This window comes from Hypanus sabinus, chromosome 12 (genome assembly GCF_030144855.1).
Source record: "Hypanus sabinus isolate sHypSab1 chromosome 12, sHypSab1.hap1, whole genome shotgun sequence".
Lineage (NCBI taxonomy): Eukaryota > Metazoa > Chordata > Chondrichthyes > Myliobatiformes > Dasyatidae > Hypanus > Hypanus sabinus.
In genome coordinates, this window is record NC_082717.1 from 7,840,823 (window position 1) to 7,867,470 (window position 26,648).

General features: G+C 45.3%; 1 protein-coding gene across 1 annotated transcript in view; it reads left to right on the forward strand.

The window, feature by feature from the left end:
* The window catches only part of LOC132403312 (regulator of G-protein signaling 17-like), a 119,742-nt gene that overhangs the window by 68,711 nt on the left and 24,383 nt on the right, over window positions 1-26,648 (forward strand). Inside the window, exon 4 of the mRNA XM_059986765.1 lies at window positions 12,982-13,083. Within this exon, the coding sequence (XP_059842748.1) occupies window positions 12,982-13,083 (102 nt within the window). The remainder of the gene's footprint in view (window positions 1-12,981; window positions 13,084-26,648) is intronic.

Consider the following 26,648-nt stretch of genomic DNA (forward strand, 5'->3'; position numbering starts at 1 on the left):
TTAGAAAATAGTTCACACATTTATTTCGCTCCGAAAGTGCATGATCATGCATTTTCTAACATTATATTTGATTTCCCACCTTCTTGCCTATTCCTAATCTGTCTAAGTCTTTCAGCATCCTGTTTCTTCAACACTTCCAGCCCCTTCAGCAACCTTCGTATCATCAGCAAACTTGGCAACAAGGCCATCTATTCCATCATCTAAATCATTGATATACAGCATAAAAAGAAGTGGTCCCAACACCGACCCCTGTGGAACACCACTAGTCACTGGCAGCCAAGTAGAAAAGGATCCTTTTATTCCCATTTGCCGCCTCCTACCAATAAGCCTAACTATGTTAGTAACTTTCCTGTAATACCATGGGCTGTTAACTTGGTAAGCAGCCTCATGTGTGGCACCTTAGCAAAGGCCTTCTTTATTCAAAGTCCTAATATACAACATCCACTGCATCCCCTTTATCGATCCTACCTGTAATCACAAATCATCTGTAGACTTTGCCACAAGGCCATCAATTCCATTATCTAAATCATTGACAAACAATGTAAAAAGTAATGGTCCCACTACACTCCCCTGACGAACATCACAAGTCACTGGCAGCCAAACAGAAAAGTTTCGCTGCCTCCTGCCTGTAGCCATTCCTCTACGCATGCCAGTATCTTTCCTGTGACGCCATAGGATTTTATCTTGTTAAGCAGCCTCATGTGTGGCACCTTATCAAATTCCTTCTGAGAATCGAAGTAAATGACATCGACTTTGTCCACCTTGCTTGTTGCTTCCTTGAAGAAGTCTAACAGATTTGTCAGGCAAGATTTCCCTTTACAGAAACCATGCTGACTGACTTTGACATGCTTTATCATTAGTCACCAAGTACCCCGAAACCTCATACAGTGACAGCCTGCAAGAGTTGTCATGCTTCCTGAGCCAGCATATCATGCCCACAGCTCTCTAACCGTAACCTTTGGAATATGGTAGGAATCTGGAGGAAACCCACACAATCACAAGGAGAAGGTACGAACTCCTTACAGACGCTGGTGGGAATTGAACCCCAATCTTACAGCTGCCGCTGTAAAGTATTACACTAATGGCTAAGCTAAGAGGCAGATCTCCCAGTTATTTTGAAGCGGCATCCTGACGAAAGGTTTCAGCCCAAAACATCAATGCTGCTTCACCCGTGGAGTTTGTCCGGGGTGGTGGTGGTGGGTGTGTGTGTGTGTGTGTGTGTGTGTGTGTGTGTGTGTGTGTGTGTGTGTGTGTGTGTGTGTGTGTGTGTGTGTGTGTGTGTGTGTGTGTGTGTGTGTGAGTGTGTGTGTGAGTGAGTGAGTGTGTGAGTGTGCGTGTGTGTGTGTGTGAGTGAGTGTGTGTGTGTGTGTGTGTGTGTGTGTGTGTGTGTGTGTGTGTGTGTGTGTGTGTGTGTGTGTGTGTGTACACTCATTGCTGGAATTTCTTTCAATTGAGAGTCCTAACTTTTCATTAAGTGAGGATTCAAAAGATTCAAAGAACATTTATTATCAAAGTATGTAAGTATGTATGCACTAAATAACCCTGAAATTCGTGGATGTGTTATTAGGACATTACAACATTTTAAAAGACATTTGGAGAGATACGTGCACAGGAAATATTTGGAGTAGGAGTTCCCACCCTGGGCCCAAGGACCCCTCAGTTAATGGTAGGGGTTCATGGTATAAAAAAGTTTGGGAATCCCTGGTTTTAGAGGGATAGGGACCAAATGCAGAGAAGCTGACTTGAACAACATGGATGTGATAACTGAAGGGCCTGTTTCTGTGCTGGATAACCATAAGAGCATTAGATATAGGAGCAGAATTAGGCTATTCGGCCCATTGAGTTAGCTCCACCATTTCATCGTGGCTGATCCATCTTTCCTCTCAGCCCCAATCTCCTGCCTTCTCCCTGTATCCCTTCCTGTCCTGACCAATCAAGAACCTCTCAACTTTTGCCTTAAAAATACATAAAGACTTGGCCTCCGCATCTGCTTGAGGCAATGAATTCCTGGCTAAAGAAATTCCCCAAGACTGTAAGATATAGGAGCAGAATTAGGCATTTGCCCCATCGAGCCATCAAACATTCTTTATCTGACAAGGAATTCAACCCTGGAATCATTTTCGTGAACTTCCTTTGAATCCTCTCCAGTTTCAGCACATCTTTTCGAAGAAAAGGGGCCCAAAACTGCTCACAATATTCCAAGTGAGGCCTCTCCAGTGCTTTATAAAGTTTCAAAATCATGTAATTGCATTTATATTCTCGCCCTCTTGAAATGAATGGTAACATTGCATTTGCCTTCCTCACCACAGACTCAACCTGTGAATTAACCTTTAGAGAATCTTGCACAGGGATTCGCAAGTACCTTTGCACCTCAGTTTTTGCACTTTCTCTCCATTTAGAAAATTGTCTTTCATTTCTTCTACCAGTGCATGACCATACACTGCCCAACTCTGTGTTCCATCTGCCATTTTACAGCCCATTCTCCTAATCTGTTGAGTCCTTTGTAGTCTCTCTACTTTCTCAAAACTAACTCCATCTATCTCTTGGCAAACTTTGCAACAAAGCCTTCAATTCCATCATCCAAATGATTGACATGTAACGTAAAAAAGAATTGGGTCCTGACACTGACCCTTGTGGAACATATTAGTCACTGGCAGCCAACCAGAAAAGGCTCCCTTTAATCCCATACTTTGCCTCCTGCCAATCAGCCACTGCTTTGTCCATGACCCCAAATTCTGGGATTAGTACTGAAGATGAGTACAATTCTGAGCAAGCCTGATTGCTGATGGTTGCCATTTTACCCACAATCCCCTACACTCTGTGGTCCTCTGTATCCACTAACTGTTGAAATTCAGCATGCAATAGTTGTTGTGATTCGGGCCAATAAGATGGGTAGAGCCACAGAGTCATGTATCACAGAATATTCTGACTCTCTAGCCTATCTATGCCTGTTATAGTTATAAACACAACGTTCTGCAGATGCTGGAAATCAGAGTAACACACACAAAATGGTGGAGGAACTCAGCAAGCCAGGCAGCAGGCAGAGACCCTTCTTCAGGACTGGAATGGAAGGGGGAGGATGCCAGAATAAGAAGGTGGGGGTGGGAAGGGAGAAAGGAGGATAGCTGGAAGGTGATAGGTGAATCCAGGTGGGAGGGAAAGGTCAAGGGCTGGAGAAGAAGGAACCTGATAGGAGAGGAGAATGGACCATAGGAGAAAGGAAAGGAGGAGGGACACCAGTAGGAGGTAATAGGCAGGTGAGGAATAGAAGTAAGAGGCTATAATGGGAAATAGAAGAAGAGGGAAGGGTGAGGGGAAAAGAAAAAAAAAAGGGAAAAAACTGGAAGGAGAAATCGATATTAATGCTGTCAGGTTGGGGGGTGGGGGGTTACCCAGATGGAATACCTTATAGTTATGTATACTTTTATCAGGTCACACCTCAGCCTCCTTCACCCCAGGAAAAACAAGCCAATCTCATAAAAACTCACCCCATAACTGAAGTCCTCCAATCCAGGCAGCACCCTGAGGGATCTCCTCTGCACTCTCTATAGCATAGCCAGGAAAATCGGGACTGGAATTAGCCAGTAGGATTAGGGTCCATGTTGTACCCTGTCCATTTGTAACTTGGTAAGTTGATTTATTGTTATATGTACCAGGACAGAGTGAAAAACTTGCCTTACATGCTGTTCCTACAGATCAAGGGAGTCTCACTAATGGCTACAGCATCAGAATTCTAAATGTTCTGAGCTCATCTGCCTTTCCTACGATACTTCTTGCTCTGAAGTATACGCAGCTTAGCACATTGGTCACACCCTGGTCAGCCTTTTGATTCCTGACTTTGCCTGAGGTCTGACCAACATTTGCCTCCACAAGTTCTCCACTGACTGTTCTGGCACTCTGGTTACTTCCCCCTGCAGCTCTAGTTTGAACCCCACTCTGCAGCATTAGCAAACCTTTCTGCTGGGGTATTAGTCCCCGTCCCTTTCAAATTTCTCATGTGTTGAAACTGAACCCGCATCCACCACTTGTGCTGGCAGCTCGTTCCATACTCTCACCACCCTCTGAGAGATGATGTTGATAACATCATGAGAGACAGAGAGAGAGCAGTCAGAAAATTTTCCCTGAGTATAAATGTCAAATACCTGTGGACATGCATTAAGGTGAGAGGGTAAAGTTTAAAGGACAGGTGTAAGGCTAGTCTGTTACATAGATGAAGGGTCTTGGCTTGAAACATCGGCTGTTTATTCCCTTCCATAGATGCTGCCTGACCTGCTGAGTTCCTCCTGCATTTTTTATGTGTTGCTCTGGATTTCCAGCATCTGCAGAATTGCTGGTGGATGCAAGTGAGATCACGGTGTTTAAGAGGCCATTAGACAGGCAACATGAGTATGCCGGGACAGAGGGAGATTGTCTGGTTCAGCCAGAAGGAATTAGGTTTACTTTTGCGATGTGTTCAGTTCTGGCAAGGAGGGGGTGGGGGGTGTTGCTGAAGAGACTGTTCCTGAGCTGTTGGGTTTTGAGTTCTACGCCTACGTTTATCCCACTGATTTTGAGGAGTTGATTGAAAATCGATGGCATGTGCTGGCTCATTAAGTCATGCACATTGTCAGGGGAACATGGGAGGGTTCCAACACCTCCACTGGGTTCAATACAGTCAGGGAAGCTGTTAATTATGGATGAGAGCGTTGGCAGCTACAGTGAGCGAGAGAGAGAGGGAGGGAGGGAGAGGGAGAAAGGGACTGAGAGAGTGAGGGAGGGGGCGAGGGAGAAAGAGTGGGAGAGGAGGTGGAAGAAAGGTTAGAAAGAGGGAGAGAGAGGGAGGGGGAAGATGTGATGGGATGGGAAAGGGAGAGTGAGAGAGAGAGAGAGAGAGAGAGAGGAAGAGAGGGAGGGAGAGAGAAAGGGAGAGACCGTGGGGGGCAGGAGAGTGAGAAGGACTGACAGAGGGAGAGAGAATGATGGAGAGAGGGAGGAAGCAGGAGGGAGTGGAGGAGAGGAGAGGGTGAGAGAGAGAGGGAGGAGAGGGAGAGAAATGGAGAAAGTGAGGGAGAGAGGGAGAAGAGGTGGGAAAGGGGGAGAGTAAGTGAGATGGGGAGGGGGAGGGATAATAGAAGGGGAGAGTGAGAGAGCGTGGAGAGGGATGGTGATAGGGAAGGAGAGAGGGAGAAGAGCGAGGGAGAGAGAGAAAAGAAAAGAGAGGGTGAAACTGCGGGAGAGAGGGAGAGAGAAACAGATGTAGGGCTAGAGGGAGGGGAGGATCAGGGTTGAAGGGGAGAGTGAGAGAGGGGAGAGAGAGGAAGAAAGAGAGGGATAGGGGAGAGATAGAGGAGGAGGGGGAGAGAGTGAGGGAGGGAGAGAGAGGGGAGAGTGGGAGGGGGAAGGGTGAGGGGAGGAGGGTGAGAGCGAAAGGGAGGAGAGAGGGAGAGGGGAGAGAGTGAGTGACGGGAGATGAAGAGGGAGAGGAAGCGGGAAAGAGAGAGAGGGAAAAGGAGGAAGAGGGACAGTGGGAGGTTGGGTGAAGGGAGCAGAGTGTGAGAGGGAGAGAGAGGGGAAGGGAGAGGGAGAGAGAGGGGAAAGGAGAGGGTGAGGGATGAGAGAGGGAAAGGGGAGGGGTGATAGGAGGGGAGCGTGAGAAGAGAGGAAGGGAGAGAGAGTGTGACAGAGAGGGAAAGAGAGTGAGAGGGAGAGAAATAGAGAGAAAGAGAGGGAGAGAGAATCAGAGAGAGAGAGGAACTGAAAGGGGGAGAGTGAGAGTGAGGGAGGGAAAGGGAGAAGGAGGGGGAGAGGGAGAGCAGGTGGGGAAGGGTGAGGGGAGGAGATTGGGAGTGAGATACGGGGAGGAGGAACCTGAGTGTCCTGCCACGCAGGCAAGGCTTCAGGGTAATGGGTCAACCACTTGGGATGTCACTGAGTGTGTCGGGATACCCTGGAATTTTCACCATCAGAGTGAGCGCTATGTGGATTTGCAGGATATGCCATAGAGCAACAGATGGATCCTAGGGTCCGTAGATCCCTCAAAGTAGCTGCACAAATTGGTAGGATGGTTACTAAGGTGAATGGTGTGTTCATTAGTTGGGGGACTGAGTTCACAAGCTGCAAGGTAATGTTGCAGTTTTATGAAACTTTGGTTAGACCATACTTGGAATATTGTGTTCATTTCTGGTCATCTCATTTTAGAAAGGACTTGCAAGCTTTAGAGAGGGTGCAGAGGAGATTTACCCAGGACACTTCCTGGACTAGAGGGCATGTCTTATGAGGAAAGGAAATTTGGATGGGTACATGGGTGGGACGGGGACTAATACCCTGGCAGAAAGGTTTGTTAATGCTGCACGGCGGGGTTCAAACTAGAGTCGCAGGAGGATGGGAACCCAGAGTGCTGGAACAGTTAGTGGAGAGATTGTGGAGGCAGATGTTGGTCAGACCTCAGACAAAGTCAGGAATCAAAAGGTTGAGTAGGGTGTGACCAGTGTGCGGAGGTGCCTATATTTCAGTGCAAGAGGTATCATAGGAAAGGCAGATGAGCTCAGGACATTTGGAATTATGATGCTGTAGCCATTAGTGAGATTGTTTGTAGGAGGGGTAGGACTGGTAGCTCAATAGTCCGATGTTCTGTTGTTTTAGACATGGCAGAGTGAGAGGGATTAAAGGGGGAGGGGTGGCATTAATAGCCAGGGTAAATGTCACAGCAGTGCTCCGTCAGGACGGACAGAAGGACTCAACTAGTGATGGGTGGAACTGAGAAATAAGAAATGTATGATCACATTAATGGGGTTATATACTGGGATCCCTCCTTTTGTAATTTTTATAAATGACCTGGATTTAAATGACCTTTATGTCATCAGTAAGTTTACTGATGACACAAAGGTTAGGGCTGTTGTGGTTAGTGTGGAGGGCTGTCAGAGCTTACAGAGGGATGTTGATAGGATGCAGAACTGGGTGGAGAAGTTGCAGATGGAGTTCAACCCGGATAAGTGTGAAGTGGTTCATTTTGGGAGGTCAAATATGATGGTAGAATATAGTATTAATGATAAGACTCTTAGCAGTGTGGAGAATCAGCATGATCTTGGGATCCATGTCCATAGGACACTCAAAGCTGCTGCGCAGGTTGACGGTGTTGTTAAAAAGGCATACTGTGTATTGGCCTTCATCAACTGTGATTGAGTTCAAGAGCTGTGAGTGAATGTTAAAGTTGTATAAGACCTTAGTTAGTCCCCACTTGGAGTACTCAGTTCTGGTCACGTCTCTAGAGGAAGGATGTGGATACTATAGAGAGTGTGCAGAGGAGATTAACAAGGATGTTGCCTGGATTGGGGAACATGCCTTATGAGAACAGGTTGGGTGAACTTGGCCTTTTCTCCTTGGAGCGACAGAGGATGAGAGGTGACCTGATAGAGGTGTATAAGATGATGAGAGGCATTGATCATGTGGATAGTCAGAAACTTTTTCCCAGGGCTGAAATGGCTAGCACGAGAGGGCATAGTTTTAAGGTATTTAGAAGTAAGTACAGGGGGATGTCAGAGCTAGATTTTACTGAGAGTGGTGGGTGCATGGAATGTTCTGCCAGTGACAGTGGTAGAGGTGGATATGACAGGGTCTTTTAAGAGACTCCTGGATAAGTACATGGAGCTTAGAAAAATAGAGGGTCATGGCTAACCCTTCAAGTCAAGTCAAGTCAAGTCACTTTTATTGTCATTTTGACCATAACTGCTGGTACAGTACATCGTAAAAATGAGACAACATTTTTCAGGACCATGGTGTTACATGACACAGTACAAAAACTAGACTGAGCTACATAAAAAACAACACAGAAAAACAACTACACTAGACTACAGGCCTACCCAGGACTGCATAAAGTGCACAAAACAGTGCAGGCATTACAATAAATAATAAACAGGACAGTAGGGCAAGGTGTCAGTCCAGGCTTCGGGTATTGAGGAGTCTGATAGCTTGGGGGAAGAAACTGTTACAGTCTGGTTGTGAGAGCCTGAATGCTTCGGTGCCTTTTCCCAGATGGCAGAAGAGATTGTATGCGGGGTGCATGGGGTCCTTCTTAATGCTGATTGCTTTGCGGATGCAGCGTGTAGTGTAAATGTCCGTAATGACAGGAAGAGAGACCCTGATGATCTTCTCAGCTGACCTCACTATCCGCTGCAGGGTACCCTTGATAATTTCTAAGGTAAGGACATGTTCGGCACAGCTTTGTGGGCCGAAGGGCCTGTATTGTGCTGTAGGTTTTCTATGTTTCTATGTTTCCAGGTATGTTAAGAGTAAAAGGATTGTGAGGTGCAAAATTGGTCCTCTGGAGCCAAAGCAGATGCCAGAGATCTTAAATGAATTCTTTGCATCTGTATTTACTCGAGAGATGGGTACAGAATCTATAGAAGTGAGGCAAAGTGGGATCAACTTCACGGCTCCTGTACAGATTACAGAGGAGGAGGTCTTTGCTAACCTGAGGCAGATCAGGGTCGATAAACCTCCAGGGCCTGACAAGGTGTTCCCATGGACAGAAATTGTACATAAAAGTACAGAAATTGCCAGGGCCCTAGCAGAGATATTTAAATCATCCTTAGTGACAGGAGAGGTACCATTGGAAGATAGCCAATGTTGTTCCACTGTTTCAAAAAGGCTCTAAACATAAACCAGGAAATTATAGTCCTCTGAGTCTGACATCAGTTGTGGGGAGGTTATTGGAAGGTATTCTAAGGGACATGGACTGATTAAGGATAGTCAGCATGGCTTTGTGTGTGAGAGGTCATGTCTAACCAATAAGAGCTTTTTGAGGTAGTTACAGTAGAGTGGACGAGGGTAAGGCAGTGGATGTTGTCTGCAGGGACTTTAATAAGGCATTTGACAAGGTCCTGCTTGGGAGGATGGTCAAGAAGGTTCAGTTGCTTGGCATTGCAGATGACTTAGTAAATTGGCTTTGAGGGAGAAGCCAGAGAGTGATAGTAGATGAATTACCTCTCTGATTGGAGGCCTGTGACTAGCAGTGTGCCACAGGAATCCAGGTTGGGTCCTTTGTTGTTTGTCATCTATATCAGTGATCTGGATGATAATGTGGTTAACTGGATCATTAAATATGTAAATGACTCCAAGATTGGGGGTGTGGTGGATAATGAGGAAGGTTATCGTGTCTTACACTGGGATCTGGATCAGTCTGAAAAATGGCAGATGGAATTTAATGCAGACAAGTGTGAGGTTTTGCTCTTCCATAGGACCAACCAGGGTAGGTCTTACACAGTGAATGGTAGGACACTGAGGAGTGTGGTAGAGCAGAGAGATCTAGGAATAATTCACTGAAAGTGGTATCACGGTTAGATCGGGTCGTAAAGAAAGTTTTCGGCCTTCATAAATCAAAGTATTGAATACAGAAAGTTACACTGAAGTTGTGTAAAACACTGGTGAGGCCTAATTTGGAGTATTATGTGCAGCTTTGGTCACCTTTCTACAGAAAAGTTGTAAACAAGTTTGAAAGTGCGCAGAGAAAGTTTACAAGGATGTTGCTGGGTTTGGAGGACCTGAGTTATGAGGAAGGATTGAATAGGTTAGAACTGTGTACTTTAGAACGTAGAAATTTGTTCTAAGGGACATGGACTGATTAAAGATCATCAGCATGGCTTTGAATATGGGAGGTCATTTTGATAGAAGAGAGGAAATTTGATAGAGGCATACAAAATTATGGGAGTATAGATTGGGTAAATGCAAGCAGATTTTTTCTGCTGAGGTTAGGTGTGACTACAACCAGAGGTCATGGCTTAAGGCTGAAAAGTTTAAGGGGAACATGAGGGGAAATTTCTTTACTCAGTGGATTGTGACAGTGTGATAAGAGCTGCCAGCACAAGTGGCTGGATTTCAAAGTTTGAGAGAAGTTTGGATAGGTACATGGAGTGTAAGGATATGGAGAGCTGTGGTCCAGGTGCAGGTCAAATTGTGCAGAGCATACGACGAGTCTGCAGAGAGATATAGATAGGTTAAGTGAGTGGGAAATGGTCTGGCAGATGGAGTACAATGTTGGTAAATGTGAGGTCATCCACTTTGGAAGGGAAAATGAAAGTGCAGATTATTATTTAAATGGTAAAAAAATTGCAGCATGCTGCTGTGCAGAGGGACTTGGGAGTGCTTGTGCATGAATCACAAAAGGTTGGTTTGCAGATGCAGCAGGCTATCAAGAAGGAAGATTGAATGTTGTCCTTCATTGCTAGAGGGATTGAATTTAAGAGCAGGGAAGTTATACAGGGTACCGGTGAGGCCACACCTGAGTACTGCGTGTAGTTCTGGTCTCCTGACTTGAGGAAGGATGTATTACTGACTTTAGAGATGGTGCAGAGATTCACCAGGTTGATTCCAGAGATGAGGGTGTTAGACTATGAGGAGAGATTGAGTTGCCTGGGACCGTACTCACTGGAATTCAGAAGAATGAGAGAAGATCTTATAGAAACTTGTAAAATTATGTAAGGGATAGATAAGGTAGAGGCAAGAAAATTGTTTCCACTGGTAGGTGAGACTAGAACTAGGGATGGCCTCAAGATTCGGGGGAGTAGATTTAGGGCAGAGATGAGGAGGAACTGCTTTTCCCGGAGAGTGGTGAATCTGTGGAATTCTTTGCCCAATGAAGCAGTGAAGGCTACCTCAGTAAATATAGTTAAGACAAGGTGGGATAGATTTTTGCATAGTAGGGGAATTAAGGGTTGTGGGGAAAAGGTGAGTAGGTGGAGATGAGTCCGTGGCCATGTCAGCCATGATCTTATTGAATGGCGGAGCAGACTCGACAGGCCAGATGGCCGACTCCTGCTCTTATTTTTCATGTTCTTTCTTATTAGGAGTAGGCAGTTTAAGTGGTTTTGGCATGGACTAATGAGCCGAAGCTCCTGTTTCTGTGCCGTACTTCTCTATGATTCTATAACCAGAAGTGGTAAGTTTGGATTAGGTAATTACTGGTGTTGGTTTACTGGAGTGTCATGGTGCAGATACGTCTCGACCAAAGGGAGTGTAAGGCTCTCCTTCCTTTTGCTAGCTTGTAGCTCACCCTTGGGCAAGATGTAGCATCTGCTTAGCCCCTGATCAGGGTCATGTGAAGCCATTGGAGCAGGTGGTGGATGGTGGCATGAGCAGCTGGTGCATATCACATATAAGTTCTGGTTCTACAACTACTGATGCCTGGCAGGCAATCTGACGAGTTTTATAATGGCCGGGGTTACCAGTCTTGTGAAGGGAGTGCCCAGAAGGAGGCAATGGCACCTCTGCAGAAAAAATTGCCAAGATCAGCCATGGTCGTGGAAAGACCATGATTGTCTATGTCAATGACACAGCTCATAATGAACAAATGAGCAAATGGTTTAATATTGTCACAGGTACTGAGATAGAGTGAAAAGCTTGTCTTCATTACTATTCATACGGATGGCAGTACACTGAGGTAGAACAAGGGAAAACAATAACAAAATGCAGAATAAGGCATAACAGCTACAGGTAGAGTGCAGTGCCAGTAGGCAGTAAGGAATAAGGTCATACTGTTGCGTTAGAGGACATTTCAATGGCCTATTATAAGTAGGATAGAAGCTGTCCATGAGCCTCAGGCTTTTTGTATCTTTCGCCCGATGGAAGGGGGAAGAGAATGGAGTATGTCCAGGTGGGTGGGAAGTGAAAAGGTCAGGCAATCCCAGGTATCAGTAAGCAACACACACAAAATGCTGGAGGAGCTCAGCAGGCCAGGCAGCATCTATGGAAAAGAGTAAACAGTTGATGTTTTGTGCCAAGAGCCTTCATCAGGACTAGCATCTGCAGATTTTCTCGGCCAAGTGTGAATCATTGCCCAGTTCTCAGTACTCTTTTCATGCTCCCTGCCCTCTTGTCCCTGTGCCCATGTTTAGTCTGTCCTCATTTAAATCGCCAGTGGTGTTGCTGTCTCCCGAGATGCTCAGTGTTAGCACTGTTACTATGGTAACCACCTTCTCATTGAAAGATCTGGAGTGTGTGTGGATGTGAAGAGGGAGTCTAGGACCAGAGAGCACAGGCTCAGAAAAGGGAGATGTCCCTTTCGAGGCAAGATGAGGAGAGATTTCTGTAAACAGAGAGTTCATTGGAATTCATTGCCACAGAAGTATGTGGAAACTAAGTCATCAGGTATATTAAAAGCAGAGGTTGATAAGTTGTTGATTAGTCAGGGCATCAGAGGTTGCAGGGAGAAGTTGGGAGAAAGGTGTTGAGAGGCAGTAAATCAGCCAAGATCATATACGGGTTAGATTCGATGGGCTGAATGGCCTGATTCTGTTTCTATACCTCATTCTCCTGGGTTTTCCTTTACCTTCCTGTTGCCCTGTACAGTTAAAGGCAGGAATGGAGGTAGGATCGGTGAAGTAGAATGCTTCTGATTACACAGACTGTGTGTGCCTCCTCTTCCCCACGCCTTGCTTGATGAATTGGTGTGTTTAAACATAAGATATAAGAGCAGAATTTGGCCCTTCCAGGTCTACTCCACCATGCTGACTTATTTATTTGGAGATACATCACAGATTAAGCCCTTCCGGCCCTTTGAGCTACATCGCCTCAGCAAACCCCAACAACCCCAATTTAACCCTAACCTAATGATAAGGACGTTTACAATGACCAATTAATCTACCTAGGTATGTATTTAGACTGAGGGAGGAAACCGAAGGACCCAAAGAAAACCCACGCATTCCACAGACAGACTCCTTAGAGGTCAGAATTGGACTCTGAACTCCGACACCCCAAGCTGTAATAGGGTCATGCATTCTTCTGTCTTCTTCCCATAACGCTCGATGCCCTAAATTTTAGTGAATACAGGCCTAGGATCATCAAACACTCCTCATATGTTCAATCTCTCATTCCTGGAATCATTCTCATAAACCTCTCTGGACCATCTCCAATATCAAAACATCTTTTCTTAGATAAGGGGCCCAAAACTGCTCACAATACTCCAACAGTGATCTGACCAATGCTTTAGATCTTAATTTTCCCTTACAGCCTCTCCGCACGGAAAGGTGAGAGGGAGGAGATGATGGGACGACCCACAGAGGAGACCAGAATGGAGACTACGGTGGAGACCATCGAATCTGCAGAGGAAAGGTCAGTGGTGCCTTCCATTTTAGAACAATGACCCGCAAACCCAGGGCCAGGCTTGGCAATACACCGCCATGAAGATCACAGGATGATACAGCACAGGAACAGGCCCTTCAACCAACCACATTTATGCCAAGTTAAAGTAAACCTCTTTAGCCTGCATATGATCCATATCCCTGCATTCCCTGCCTGTTATTTATTTGTCTACTTATTTATTGAGATACAGTGCAGAACAGGCCCTCAGAGGCCTTCAAGCCACGCTGCCTAGCAACCCACTGATTTAACCCTAGCCTAGTCACGGGAAAATTTTACAATGCCTAGTTAACGTACTAACCGGTACATCTTTGGACAGGGGGAGCAAACTGAAGCCCCTGGCACTAACAGGAAGGGCAAACAGCCTTGTTACAGGAGGACATTGGAATTGACCTCCGAGCTCGGACACCGTGAGGTATAATAGTGTCACACCAGCCTCTAAGCTACTGTGGCGCCCGATAGTCTATCCACTACCTCGTTAAACACCACTGCCATATCTGATTCCACCCGCCATCCCTGGCAGCTGGAGTATCCGAAGCAAGGATCGAGAGACAGTTTCAGACTGGATCAAGAACTGAGCACAAAACAAACGCCAGGCGAAATCACTAGTAAGGCTTATGATTGAGCTCTGTACCACAGTTCAGGTGTTGCTTACGTACCCAATTGCTGAAACATGATTACCAATTAGCGGGACAAGCCTGAACCCTTAAACGGACCGTGTCAGCTATCCATACTCCGGGGAGATTGATCCATACTCTGGGGAGATCCCAGACGCTGGTGTGGTTATGGGCATCTCATAACAGGATCGACCTCCACAGCCACATGAAGACCCACCAGTAGACAACCTCTTAAGAGGACATCATACTCCAACCCAGTGAGCACATCACTGCTACCAAGGGTACTGTGACACAAGGCGCTTGGCAGTGTGAGTTTGTAGAGAGAAGGCTGAAGAAACTCAGGGGCTTGAAAATAGATTTGTTGATTGGGTGAAGGCAACACAGAAGCCCAGCGGTTAGTGTAACGCTTTACAGCGCCAGTGATCACTGAACAGGGTTCAATTCCTGCCTCAGTCTGGAAGGAGTTTGTACGCTCTCCCCTTGTCTGCATAGGTTTCCTCCATGTGATCCAGGTTCCTCCCACATTCCAAACGCATACGGGTTAGGGTTAGTTTATCTGGTCTGTAAAGGTGATAGATTTCTGCAAAAGCACCATCTTTAATCTTTTCTTTATATTTTTGCTCCTTGGTATTCTGTCAGCTTCTCGCTTAGTTTCACATGCTCTGTATTTGTACCTTTGTATCAACTACAAATAAACGATCATGAAGAAGCAAGCTTTTCACTCATTCATGAACTCTGTGGATCGAAAATTTCCGAGATTCAATAGCAAGCTATGTTGGTGCTGGAACCATGGCCTCACTTGTGGGCTGCCCCCAGCTCATCCTCAGACTGTGTTGGTCGTTGACGCAAATGGCACAATTCGCTGTATGTTTTGATGTGCCAGTAACAAAGAAAGCTACTGTTTAATCTTTAATCTTAAGATGGATTATATCGTGGAAAGATATGAAGTCAGCCCCTTTGCCGACACAAAGAAAAAGAGGGGTATTTCTTCGTATTGTTTGACAGGGGATATGAGAATAACTTTTTCCTCAAGGAGCTGAGAATTTTTGCAGTCCTCTCCCCAAGTGATCTGTGGAGGTGTTTTCAAAACAGCTATTGATTGGTGTTGATATTTGAAGTAAGCGTCAGGATGTGGGAGCAGTAGAAGGAAGTATTGTGTTAAAAGGTCAACCATGATGATAGTCAAGTCGAGTTTATTGTCCTGTGCACAAGAACAGTGCGGTACAGGTACAATGAAAATCTTGCTTCCAGCCGCATCACAGGCAAATAGGTACAGACAATGCAGAGAACACAAATTGTACAGAAGCTGTACAACACAGTGATGAAGAAAGAGTGTAAAACAAGACACCAGTGCAAAAAAACCCATAATCAGAGATATAAACCTCTGGCGCTGTGCCTCATGGGGTGCCATAGTATCATAGCAGTCAGTGCGGCACGATTACAGCTTGGGATGTTCTGGAGTTCAGTGTTTAATTCTGGTGCTGTTCTGTAAGAAGACTCTGTACGTCCAATGAATGGGCTTTCCCCAGGGGTGCTCCGATTTCCTCCCGCAGTCCAAATTCGTACCAGTTAGGTGAATTGATCATTGTAAATTGTCTCATGGATAGGTTAGGATTAATTGGGGTTGTGGGGTTGCCGGGGCGACGTGGGTCGAAGGGCTAGAAGGGCCTACTCTGTGTTCCATTGCTAAATAAATAAATAATCAATAAGGAGATTCTGCAGGTGCCGGGAATCCAGAGCAACACACACTGAATGCTGGAGGAAGTCATTCTGGCTTCTACCCCACCCCCCCTTCCTTCCCAGCCCTGATGAAGTGTCGCAGCCAGAACTGTGAACTGATTTTTATCAAGGTGGCACTACTCTGCCGTCTCTGTTGAGATCTTGGCTCTGGCTTAACTGTTTTTTTAAGTTATTCCGGATGGTTTTCGGGGCAGAGAAGAGAGTTAGAGGACAGGATAAGGTTTTGGGACAGTGATGGTGGTGGTGGGGGGGGGTGATAACAATTGGGATCTGGAGGAGTTAGAGGCTAGGCCTCTGCTTTGTGTTTGGTATCCAACGATGTGGAGGGGAGACAGAGGATTTCTGCAGTCTGGCTGCTGCTCTGCACTCAAAGGCCAGCGATGTGGATGTGAAACATAGGACATCTGGAGCCTATGCCTCTGCTTTGCGCTTGAAGGCCAAGTAACATGGCTGCTGTATCAGAGGCAGATGAGGCAGATCTCGAGTGTTCATCACATTGAAACTTGATTAACAGCAAATACACCCAATGAAGTTATCTGACTGGAAGCTTTTACGATTTTCAGAACGCATTAGGCCGCGAACTCTGGTGAGGAAGACAGTGGCGGCGTATGCTTTTTAGTCAATTCTCGTTGGTGTACAGACATTGGGGTTCTGTCAACTTCATGTTCCCCTGACTTATAACACCTAGCGATTAAATGTAGACCATTTTATTTGAGAAGTCGGGAGTTCTCATCTGTGATTCTGACTGCAGTCTGTATACTGCTGATTATAAGCAAGCACTCACGAACCTGCACAATGTCAACTACGGGCAAGTATCAGCCCATCCAGACACATTTCAAATTATAGTCGGTGACTTTACAGGCCTGTTTGAAGAAAGCTCTGCCCAATTATCACTAGCATGAACCCTGTTGCACCAGAGATCGCAGCACACTAGACCACTGCAACACTACAATAAGGAATGCCTATCGTTCCTTCCTGAGACTGCATTTAGGCAATTTGGATCATTTCGCTGTACTCCTACTACCTACATACAGACATAAAGAGCAAGGCTCCAGAGATCAAGACCATAAGACCGTAGGAGCAGAATCAGGCCATTTGTCCCATCGAGTCTGCTCCACCATCCAATCATGGCTGATCCTTTTTTTTTCTCCTCCTCAAACCCATTTCCGAGCCTTCTCCCCATAACCTTTGATGCCATGTCCAATCAAGAACCTATCAATCTCTGCCTTAAATACACCCAATGACCTGGCCTCCACAGCTGCACATGGCAACAACTTCCACAAATTCACCACCCTCTGGCTTAAGAAATTTCTCTGCATCTCTGTTTTAAAAAGGCACCCTTCTATCCTGAGGCTGTGCCCTCTTGTCCTAGACTCTCCCACCATGGGAATCATCCTTTCCACATCTACTGTCTAGGCCTTTCAACATTCTAAAGGTTTCAATGAGATCCCCCTCATCCTTCTGAATTCCTGCGAGTACAGACCCAGACCATCAAACATTCCTTGTATGATAACCCTTTCATTCCTGGAATCATCTTTGTGAACCTCCTCTGGACCCTCTCCAATGCCAGCACATCTTTTCTTGGATAAGGAGCCCAAAACTGTTCACAGTACTCAAGATGAGGCCTTACCAGTGCCTTCTAAAGCCTCAGCATCACATCCTTACTCTTGTATTCTAAACCTCTTGAATGAATGATAACATGGCATTTGCCTTCCTCACCACTGACTCGACCTTTAGGGTGTTCTGCACAAGGACTCCCAAATCCCTTTGCATCTCAGTTTTTTGGATTTTCTCCCCATTTAGAAAATAGACCGCACATTTATTTCTACGACCAAAATGCATGACCATGAATCTTTCAGCATTGTATTTCATTTGCCACTTTTTTGCCCATTTTCCTAATCTGTTTTAAGTCCCTCTGCATCCTACCTGTTTCCTCAGCACTACATGCCACTCCACCAATCTTCATATCATCTGCAAACCTGGCAACAAAGCCATCTATTCCATCATCTAATACAGCGTAAAAGTAAGTGGTACCAACACAAACCCTGCAGAACACTACTAGTCACTGGTAGCCAACCAGAAAAGGATCCTTTTATTCCCACTTGCTGCCTCCTACCAATCAGCCAATGCTCTAACCATGTTAGTAACTTTCCTGTAATACCATGGGCTGTTAACTTGGTAAGCATCTTCATGTGTGACACCTTGTCAAAGGCCTTCTGAAAGTCCAAATATACAACATCCTCTGCATTCCCTTTATTTATCTTACTTGTAATCTCCTCAAAGAATTCCAACAGGTTTATCAGGTTGGATTTTCCCTGAAGGAAACCATGCTGACTTTGTATTATCTTGTCCTGTGTCACCAAGTAGTGTACTCCCATCATCTCATCCTTAATCATTGACTCTTAACATCTTCCCAACCACTGAGGTCAAACTAACTGGTCTATAATTTCCTCTCTGCTGCCTTCTTCCTTTCTTAAAGAGAGGAGTGACATTTGCAATTTTCCGGTCATCTGGCACCAGGCCAGGGTCCAGTGATTTTTGAAAGATCATTTCTAATGCCACTACAATCTCTAATGCTGCCTCTTTCAGAACCGTAAGGTGCAGTTCCTCTGGTCTGTGTGACTTGTGTACCTTTAGGTCTTTCAGCTTTTTGAGCACCTTCTACCTTATAATAGTAACTTCTCTTCCTTCACACACTATAACTAAGACAACTGAGAGGTGGTCACCAGGGGCAGAGGAATGGTTAAAGCATTGCCTTGAGTCAGTGAGCTGGGCTTATTCAAGCTCTTGTCTGAGAATCTGAGTGACTACACCAGAGTTGTGACGGACTTTATTAAAACAGCTTTAGATGAGTGTATCCCCTTGAAATTGTTTGGGGTTTACCCCAATCAGAAGCCCTGGATGAGCCATAAAATCTGGAATTTGCTGAGGGCCAGATCAGAAGCATTCAAGTCTGGAGATCTGGAATGCTACAAGGGGTGCAGCTATGAGCTCCGGATAGCCACCTCAATGGTGAAGTGGAGATTCTGGACTGGACTGGGATCAGCAAGGGATGCTCGACAGCTGAGGCAGGGATTGAATGCCATAATCTCCTACAAAGTTAAATCCTGCAACACAGGGGACCATAGAGCTTCTCTTCCAGATGATCCCAATATCTTCTATGGTTGTTCTGACCACCAGAACAGGAAGGAACTGTTGTGCAGCCCCATGTTTCCCAATGATCCTTTGGTATCTGAAGATGATATGTGGGCTGTCTTCAAGACAGTGAGTCCAAGGAAAGCATCGAGTCTGGATGGAGTACCTGGTTGAGTATTGAAGACCTGTGCTGACCAGCTGGCTGGTATGTTCACCAATATTTCAACCTCTTGCTTCAGCAGTGTGCAGTACGCACCTGCTTCAAGTAGGCTTCAATCATACTGGTACCAAATATGGAGCGTGATGACCTGTCTCAATGACTGTCGCCCAGTGGCACTTACATCCACGGTGATGAAGTGTTTTGAGAGGCTGGTGGTGAAGCACGTCAGCTCCTGTCTGGGTTTCAACTTGGATCGGCTTCAATTTGGCTACTGAATTAACAGGTCTGCAACTGATGCCGTCCCATTGGCTTTTCACACAACCCTGGGACATCTGGACAACAAAGGTGCATACATGCATGCTCCTTATTAATTACAGCTGAGAATTTAACGTCATCATCCTCTCAAAGCTAATCAGTAAACTCTAAGACCTGGGCTCCTGTAGCCCCTTGTGCAGTTGGATCCTGGATTTCCTCACTATCAGTCCAGGTTGGGAAAAACATCTCTTCTACAATCTCCATCAGCTCAGAAGCCCCCTGCTCTGCTGACTGTACACCTATGACTATGTGGCTAGGTACAGCTCCAAAACTATAAACAGGTTTGCTGACGCCACCACTGTTGTAGGTTGTATCAAAGGTGGTGATGAATCAGCGTACAGGAGGGAGATTGAAAATTTGGCTGAGTGGTGTCATAACAACAACCTCTCACCCAATGTCAGTAAGACCAAGGAATTGATAGAAGACTTCAGGAAAGGGAAACCAGAGGTCCACGAGCGAGGAATCATCAGAGGATCAGTAACTTCAAATTCCTGGGTGTCACTGTCTCAGACAGCCTGTCCTGGATCCATCATATAAATATAATTGGAAAGAAAGCACGACTACACCTCTACTTCCTCGGGAATCTGCAGAAAATCAGCATGTCATCAGAAACCATGGCAAACATCTAAGGATGTGTGGTGGAAAGTGTGCTGACTGGCTGGATTATTGCCTGGTATGGGAACACCAATGCCTTTGAGTGGAAAATCCTGTAAAAGGTAGTGGATTTGGCCCAGCACATCAAGGGTAAAGCCCTCCAAACCATTGAGCACATCTACATGAAACTTTGCCGTAGAAAAGCAGCATCTGTCATCAAATATCCTCATTGCCCAGGCCATGCCCTTTCTCACTGCTGACATCAGTAGAAAGTAAAAGTGCCTCAGGATTCACACCACCAGGTTCACGAACAATTACTGCCCTTCAGTGTCTTGAGAAAAGCGGATAACTACACTCATTCTATTTCTGGTGTTCCCAAACCGATAGTTTCACTATAAGGACACTTGATCCTGTTATTTCATACTCGTTATTCATTGTTATGTATTTATATTTGCATTCGCATTTGCACAGTTTGTTGTTCATTGATCCTGTTTACAGTTACTGTTCTATAGATTTGCTAAGTATACCAGCAGAAAAAAGAATCTCAGGGTTGGATTTGGTGACATGTATATACTCTGATAATAAATCTTACTTGGGCTTTGAGATGAACAGATGACAAAGGATATCGTGGAGGTCAGTGATTCCTGGGATCGGATGTCTGTGCAAGGGGGCTGGTGTGGTGACAAGTCTGGAGTTCGAGCTTGGTTGTGTCCCCTGGTCCTCGACTCCCCCATTATAGAAGACATCTTCTCCACATCCACTCTATCGAGGCCTTTCAATATTCAAAGTAAATTTATTATCAGAGTACATAATATGTCACCATATGCAACCCTGAGACTCATTTTCTTGTGAGCATTCACAGTAAATACAAAGAAACACAATAGAATCAATGATAGACCACACCCAACAAGAAGACAAACAACCAGTGTGCAAACTGCACGAGTAGAAAGACAACAAATGTATAACAATGAATAAATAAGCAATTTGTATCAAGGATGTGAGATAAAGAGTCCTTGATTGGGGAATATTTGGTTGGATGCAGAGAATGTGAGTGAGGGTACTTAATGAGTACTTTGCTTCAGTATTTTCCAAGGAAGAGGACATGGAGGACCAGGAGATCAGTGCTGAGAATATAAATATGATAGGGCATTCAGAGGTCACGGAGGAAATGTTGGACCTCTTAATGAATTTTAAGGTAGATAAGTCCCCAGGGGCTGATGGGATTTACCCCAGGTTATTGAAGGAGGTAGGAGATGAGATTGCTGGGGTCTTGACCAGTATCTTTGTGTCTTCTCTCATTACAGGCAAGGTCCCGGAGGCCTGGCGAGTGGCTAATAGACAGTAGAAGACACTAGGATACCACAGCACAGTACGGGCCCTTCGGCCCTCGATGTTGTGCCGACCCATAATGTTATACCTCTATTTGAGAAGGGAACAAGGTTGTAGAGAAATTGCTGGAGAAAATTCTTAGTAGGATATATGAGCATTTGGAAACCTATGGCCTAATTAGGGAGAGCCAGCATGGCTTTGTGAGGGGCAGGTTGTGTCTTACCCACTTGATTGAGTTTTTGGCAAGGTAATGAGAGAGATTGATGAGGGTAGGACAGTGGATGTTGCCTACATGGATTTTAGTAAGGTGTTTGACAAAGTTATTTGTGGGAGGCTAATCCAAAAGATTAAGGAGTCCATGTTGAACAGGTCATTTTGATTCAGAACTGGCTTGCATATAGAAGACAGAGGGTAGAGGTTGAAGGAGCTGGAGGTCTATCATTAGTGGTGTTCCACAGCGACGTGTGCAGACACCTCTGCTGTTTGTGATGTACGTAAATGATCAGGATGAAAATGCAGGTGGGTGGGTTGGAAAGTTTGTGAATGATACCAAGATTGGCGGAGTTGTGGATAGTGTAGAAGACTGGAAAAGAAAACAGCACAATATAGATCAGTTGCAGATATGGACTGAGAAATGGCAGATGGAGTTTAACCCAGATAAATGTGAGTTGGTAGGGAAAATGCAAGGAGATATTACACAGTTATGGCAAGGTCATTAACAGTGTCACTGAGCAGAGAGATCTTGGGATCCAAGTTCATACATCCTTGAAAGTATCTACACAAGTTGATAAAACTGTTAGGAAGGCTTATGGAATGCTTGTTTTTATTAATCGAGGCACTGAGTTCAAAAGTTAACAGATTATGTTGCAACTTTATAAAACACTGGTTAGGCCACATCTGGAGTATGCATACAGTTCTGATTGCCCCACTATAGGAAGGATGTTGAAGCTTTGGATGGGTAGAGAAGAGGTTTACCAGGATGCTGCCTGGTTTAGTGGGCAGGTGCTGTCATGAGAGGCTGGATAAACTTGGGTTTCTTTCTTTGGAGTGGCAGAGGCTGAGAGGCGATCTGCTAGAGGTTTATAAGCTTATGAGAGCAACAAATACTGGGAATATCTGTTTTCCCAGGGTAGGAATAGCTCATTCCAGAGGGCATGCTTTGAAGGTGCGGGGGGGGGGGCACATAGGTCCAAGGGGGATGTGAGGGGGTCAGTTTTTTTACTTTGAGACTGGTGGATTCTTGGAATCCGCTGCCTGGTGTGGTGGTAGAGGCAAATGCATTAGAGGCTTTTGAGAGACGTTTGGATAGGCATATGGATGTAAAGAAGATGGAGGGACATGGACATTTTTTAGGTAGGAGAGATTAGAGTTTTTGGTGTATATTTTAGCTGGACCAATTGGCCTGTTTTTGCACTGTACTGCTCTATGTTCTGTGTTCTAAGATGAGTTCAGAGGTTGGTGGGAACAGTTCAGTGTTGGGGCGAGTGAAGTTGGTTCAAGAGCCTGATGGCTGAGGGGTGATAACTGTTCCTAAGTCTGGTGGTGTGGGACCTGAGGCTCCTGTCTTGTCATACCAGGGAACCATTCAACAGTGGAATAGAAGTGGTCCTTGAGCCTGGTGATATGCCCTCTCAGGCTTTTGTATCTTCTACCAAAAAGGGAGATTGAAGAGAGAATGTCCAGGAAGGAAAGCCCTTGATTCTGCCAGCTACATTACAAAGGCAGTGGGAAGTATAGAGGATGTCAGCAGCGGAGGGACTACAGGAGGCCGTGTGGCGGAGTGAGATTCAAGGAGGAGAGAGATGGGAATGGATACAGGGAATGATGTCAGAGTGAGCAGCATGCTAGTGGAGCTGCACAGCTACCGGAGACAGGTGTGAACTCACCTGGGTGAGGGGAACAAGCGTCCCATGGGGTGAGGCTGATGTGTTGTTGTTTCAGGGTTTCAAAGGTGACAAAACCTGTGCTCAGTTCACTCATTAACGCCGCCGCTTCCAGCTGGTAACGATTTCCCACGCTGCAGGACAACAACATGGGAAAGCCAGGTCTCCAAAGATCAACAACGATCATTTCTGGAGGCTTTTTCCAGCCAGTGTTTATACTTGTCACTCTCTCCATTTTCTCATTCTCCTCAGCCACACTTCTCCCCCTTGTCGTCATCCTCACCCTCAGCCTCACACTTCCCCTCACCATCATCCTCATCCCTCACCCATACCCTCACCCTGAACCCCACACCTAAACTCACTTCCACTCTCACTTTCACCTCTCATCGTCATCCCTTCCCCTCACCTTCCTGCCTCACTCTCATCCCTCATCCTCAAACCTACCCTCACCATTAATTTCACCTCTCACCCTTCATCCCTCATCTCACATCCTCATTCCTCCCCTCAGCCCTTTTCACTCACCCTCATCCTCAACCCCAAATTTCATCCTCACCCTCACCACCTCAAACCCTCTTTGCACATTCACACCTCACCCCTTACATCAATTTCTTCCCTTCACTACTTCCCCTCATCCCACCCCTCATTACCCTTCCACTTATCCTCACCCAACACCCTACCCCTTCACTACCCCAACTGCTTCCCTCCATCTGTCCTCTTCCTTCCTTCCCATTGACCCCATTCCCTCCCCATCCCAAGCACCAATTCCATTTGTTTTCTGCCTTTGCTCTCCCATCAGACATACCCTTACTCCCAACACTGATCTCCTGTTCCCCCACCCCACCCATTCCATTCCTTTCAAGGAATTGAGAGACATGGGCATTAAGTGATTTGTTGAGTATGTCCGCAGGAAAATGAATCTCAGGGTTGCATGCGTGTACGTATTTTGATAATAAAATTTACTTTGAATTGTGAATTTTGAACTTTTGTTATTGGACCATTGAATGTTCCCTAGTACAATACAATAGACTCTTTTGATGTAATGGCCATGCACCTCGTTATCTAACTGCACTGCACTTTCTGTACAACCGTACATTGTATTCTGCAATCGGTGATTGTTTTCTCTTATGCTACCTCAAAGCAGTGAAATCACCAAATCACGGTCATACAGCACAGAACCAGGTCCTTGCCAACCAAGATTCCCAACTAAGCTGGTCCCATTTGCCTGCATTTGGCTCTTATCCCACTAAACCTTTCTTATCCCTGCACCCCGTCCAAGTACCTTTTAACTGTTGTTAGTATACCTGCCTCAACCACTTCCTCTGGCAGTTCATTGCATTGGAAGTGTCAGGTGTGGGGGCCAGAGGCGAGGGATGTGCCAGTGCTCAGCTCTCTGCTCCGTGTGGTTTACCTGTCTCTGCGCGGAACTGAGCCTGCGGCCTGCAACTAGTGGGCTCCTGGACGGACTGGCTCCAGCGCTGCCTGGCTTCTTGTCCGTGGCTCACTTTTGTGAATTTCAGTTCTGAATGTCATTTGCTAACTTTTACCATTTGCACAATTTGTTTTCGTTTCTCTCTGCACGTTGGGTGTTCGATGGCCTTTTTGAAAATGGGTTCCAATGGGTTTCTTTGTTTCGAGGCTGCCTGTAAAGAGACATATCTCATGGTTGTATGTATACTTCGATAATAAATACACTTTGAACTTTGAACATATATTAAAATCACAAACAAGAAAAAATATGCAGATGTTGGAAATCAAAGCAATACACACAAATTGCTGGGGGAACTTGGCAGGCCAGGCAGCATCTATGGAAAAGAGTAAACAGTGGATGATTTGGGCTGAGTCCTGATGAAGGGTCTTGGCCTGAAATGTTGACTGTTTAATTTTTCCTGCAGATGCTGCCTGGCCTGCTGGATTCCTTCAGCATTTTGTGTGTGTGTTACCGTGAACACTTATTGATCACTCTGTGGGTGAAAATATTGCCCCTCAGGCACCCTAAATCCATGCTGTCTGTTTTTTGACATCCCAACACAGGGAAAAAGACAATGTGCATTAACCTTACCTGTGCCCACCAAGATCTGTGTGAACAGTATGCACAACAAGCTTTTCCCTCTACCTCAGCGTATCCGACAATAACACAACATACCAATTGAAGATCTTCCAGCTGTGTTTACTTTCCGAGCTGGAACAGTTTTTACAAAATTATTGCCCCTAAACATTTGGATTTCCTTGTGCAAATATATTTATTTCTCTCACCAGCTGGGCTCTACGGCTCTAGGTTAATTCCTAATTGGCAGGAAGATTCCTGAGTCATGGAATCATTGAGGGAGAGGGAGGAAGAGATAATTATAGAGCATAGAACAGTACAGTCTCCTCGGCTCATAGTATTGTGCCGGCCCTTTAATCTGCTCTAAAATCAATATAATCCTTCCCGTCTACATACCCCACAATTTTTTTTATCACCCATACACCCTTCTCAGTGTTTCATAAATGGCCCTAACGTATCTGACTCTCACCACCCCAACGGGTTATTCTACGCACCCACTATTCTCTACATAAAGATTTTACCTCTGTTATCTCTTTACACTTTCTTCCATTCACTTTAAAATTATGCCTCTTGTATTAGAATTTTTCACCTTCTGAGAAGTCCCTGGCTGTCCACTTGATCTTGTATCATCTTGTACACCTCTGTCAAGACCCCTCTCACCTGTTAAGCTTTGTAACTCCAAAACATAAAACTAATTGAAAGAAAAACATGGAGCCAGGAATAACATGTCTACTTCATCCTTTACTTCAGCGAAGCGCACACATATGATGTGGTAATTTGATGACCTACGCCATTCGCATACTTTTACGTACTTCTGGTAGAAGGAATAAAGGTGAAGAAAACTTTCTAAATGGAGGGAAAATACAGAATCTGAGGTGCAAAGGGACTTGGGAGTCCTTGTGCAGGATTCCCCAAAGGTTAATTTGCAGGCTGAGCTGGTGGTACGGAAGGCAGATGGGATTCATTTCAAGAGGACTGGAACAGAAAAGCAAAGGTGTAATGCTGAAGCTTTAAAAAGCACTGGTGAGGCCTCACTTGGAGAATGGTGAACAATTTGGGCCCCTTTTCTAAGAAAGGACGTACTGACATTGGAGAAGGTTCAAAGGAGGTCCATGAAAATGATTCCAGGAGTGAACAGCTTGTCATATGAAGACAGTCCTGTCCTGACGAAGGGTCTTGAGCCAAAACGTTGACTGCTTCTTTCAACAGGATGCTGCCTGACTTGCTGAGTTCATCCAGCTTTTTTGTCCGTTTTGTCATATGAAAAGTTAGATGGCTCTGAGCCTGTATTCAAAAGAATGAAGCCAGAGAGTGGCGAATCTGTGTTATTCGTTGCCACAGGCGGCTGTGGAGGCAACGTCATTGGACATATTTAAGGCAGAGGTTGATAGCTTCTTGATTTGTCAGGGCATGAAGGGATACGGGGAGAAAAGGTCAGAGAGAGAAAATGGATCAGCACGATGAAATGGTGGAGCAGACTGAATGGGCCAAACGGCCTAATCCTGCTCCTGTATCTTATGGTCTTATGGTAATGAATTACTTAAACAAGCAAAGAATGCTTAATCAAACAATAGATATTCAGAAATCAGATTTAATATCACTGGTAAATGTCATGAAAATTGTTAGCTTAGTGGCAGCAGTACAATGCAATACATAATAATATAGAAAAAAAATTAAATAGGTTAATCAATAACAGTGAGTATATATATGCATATTAAATA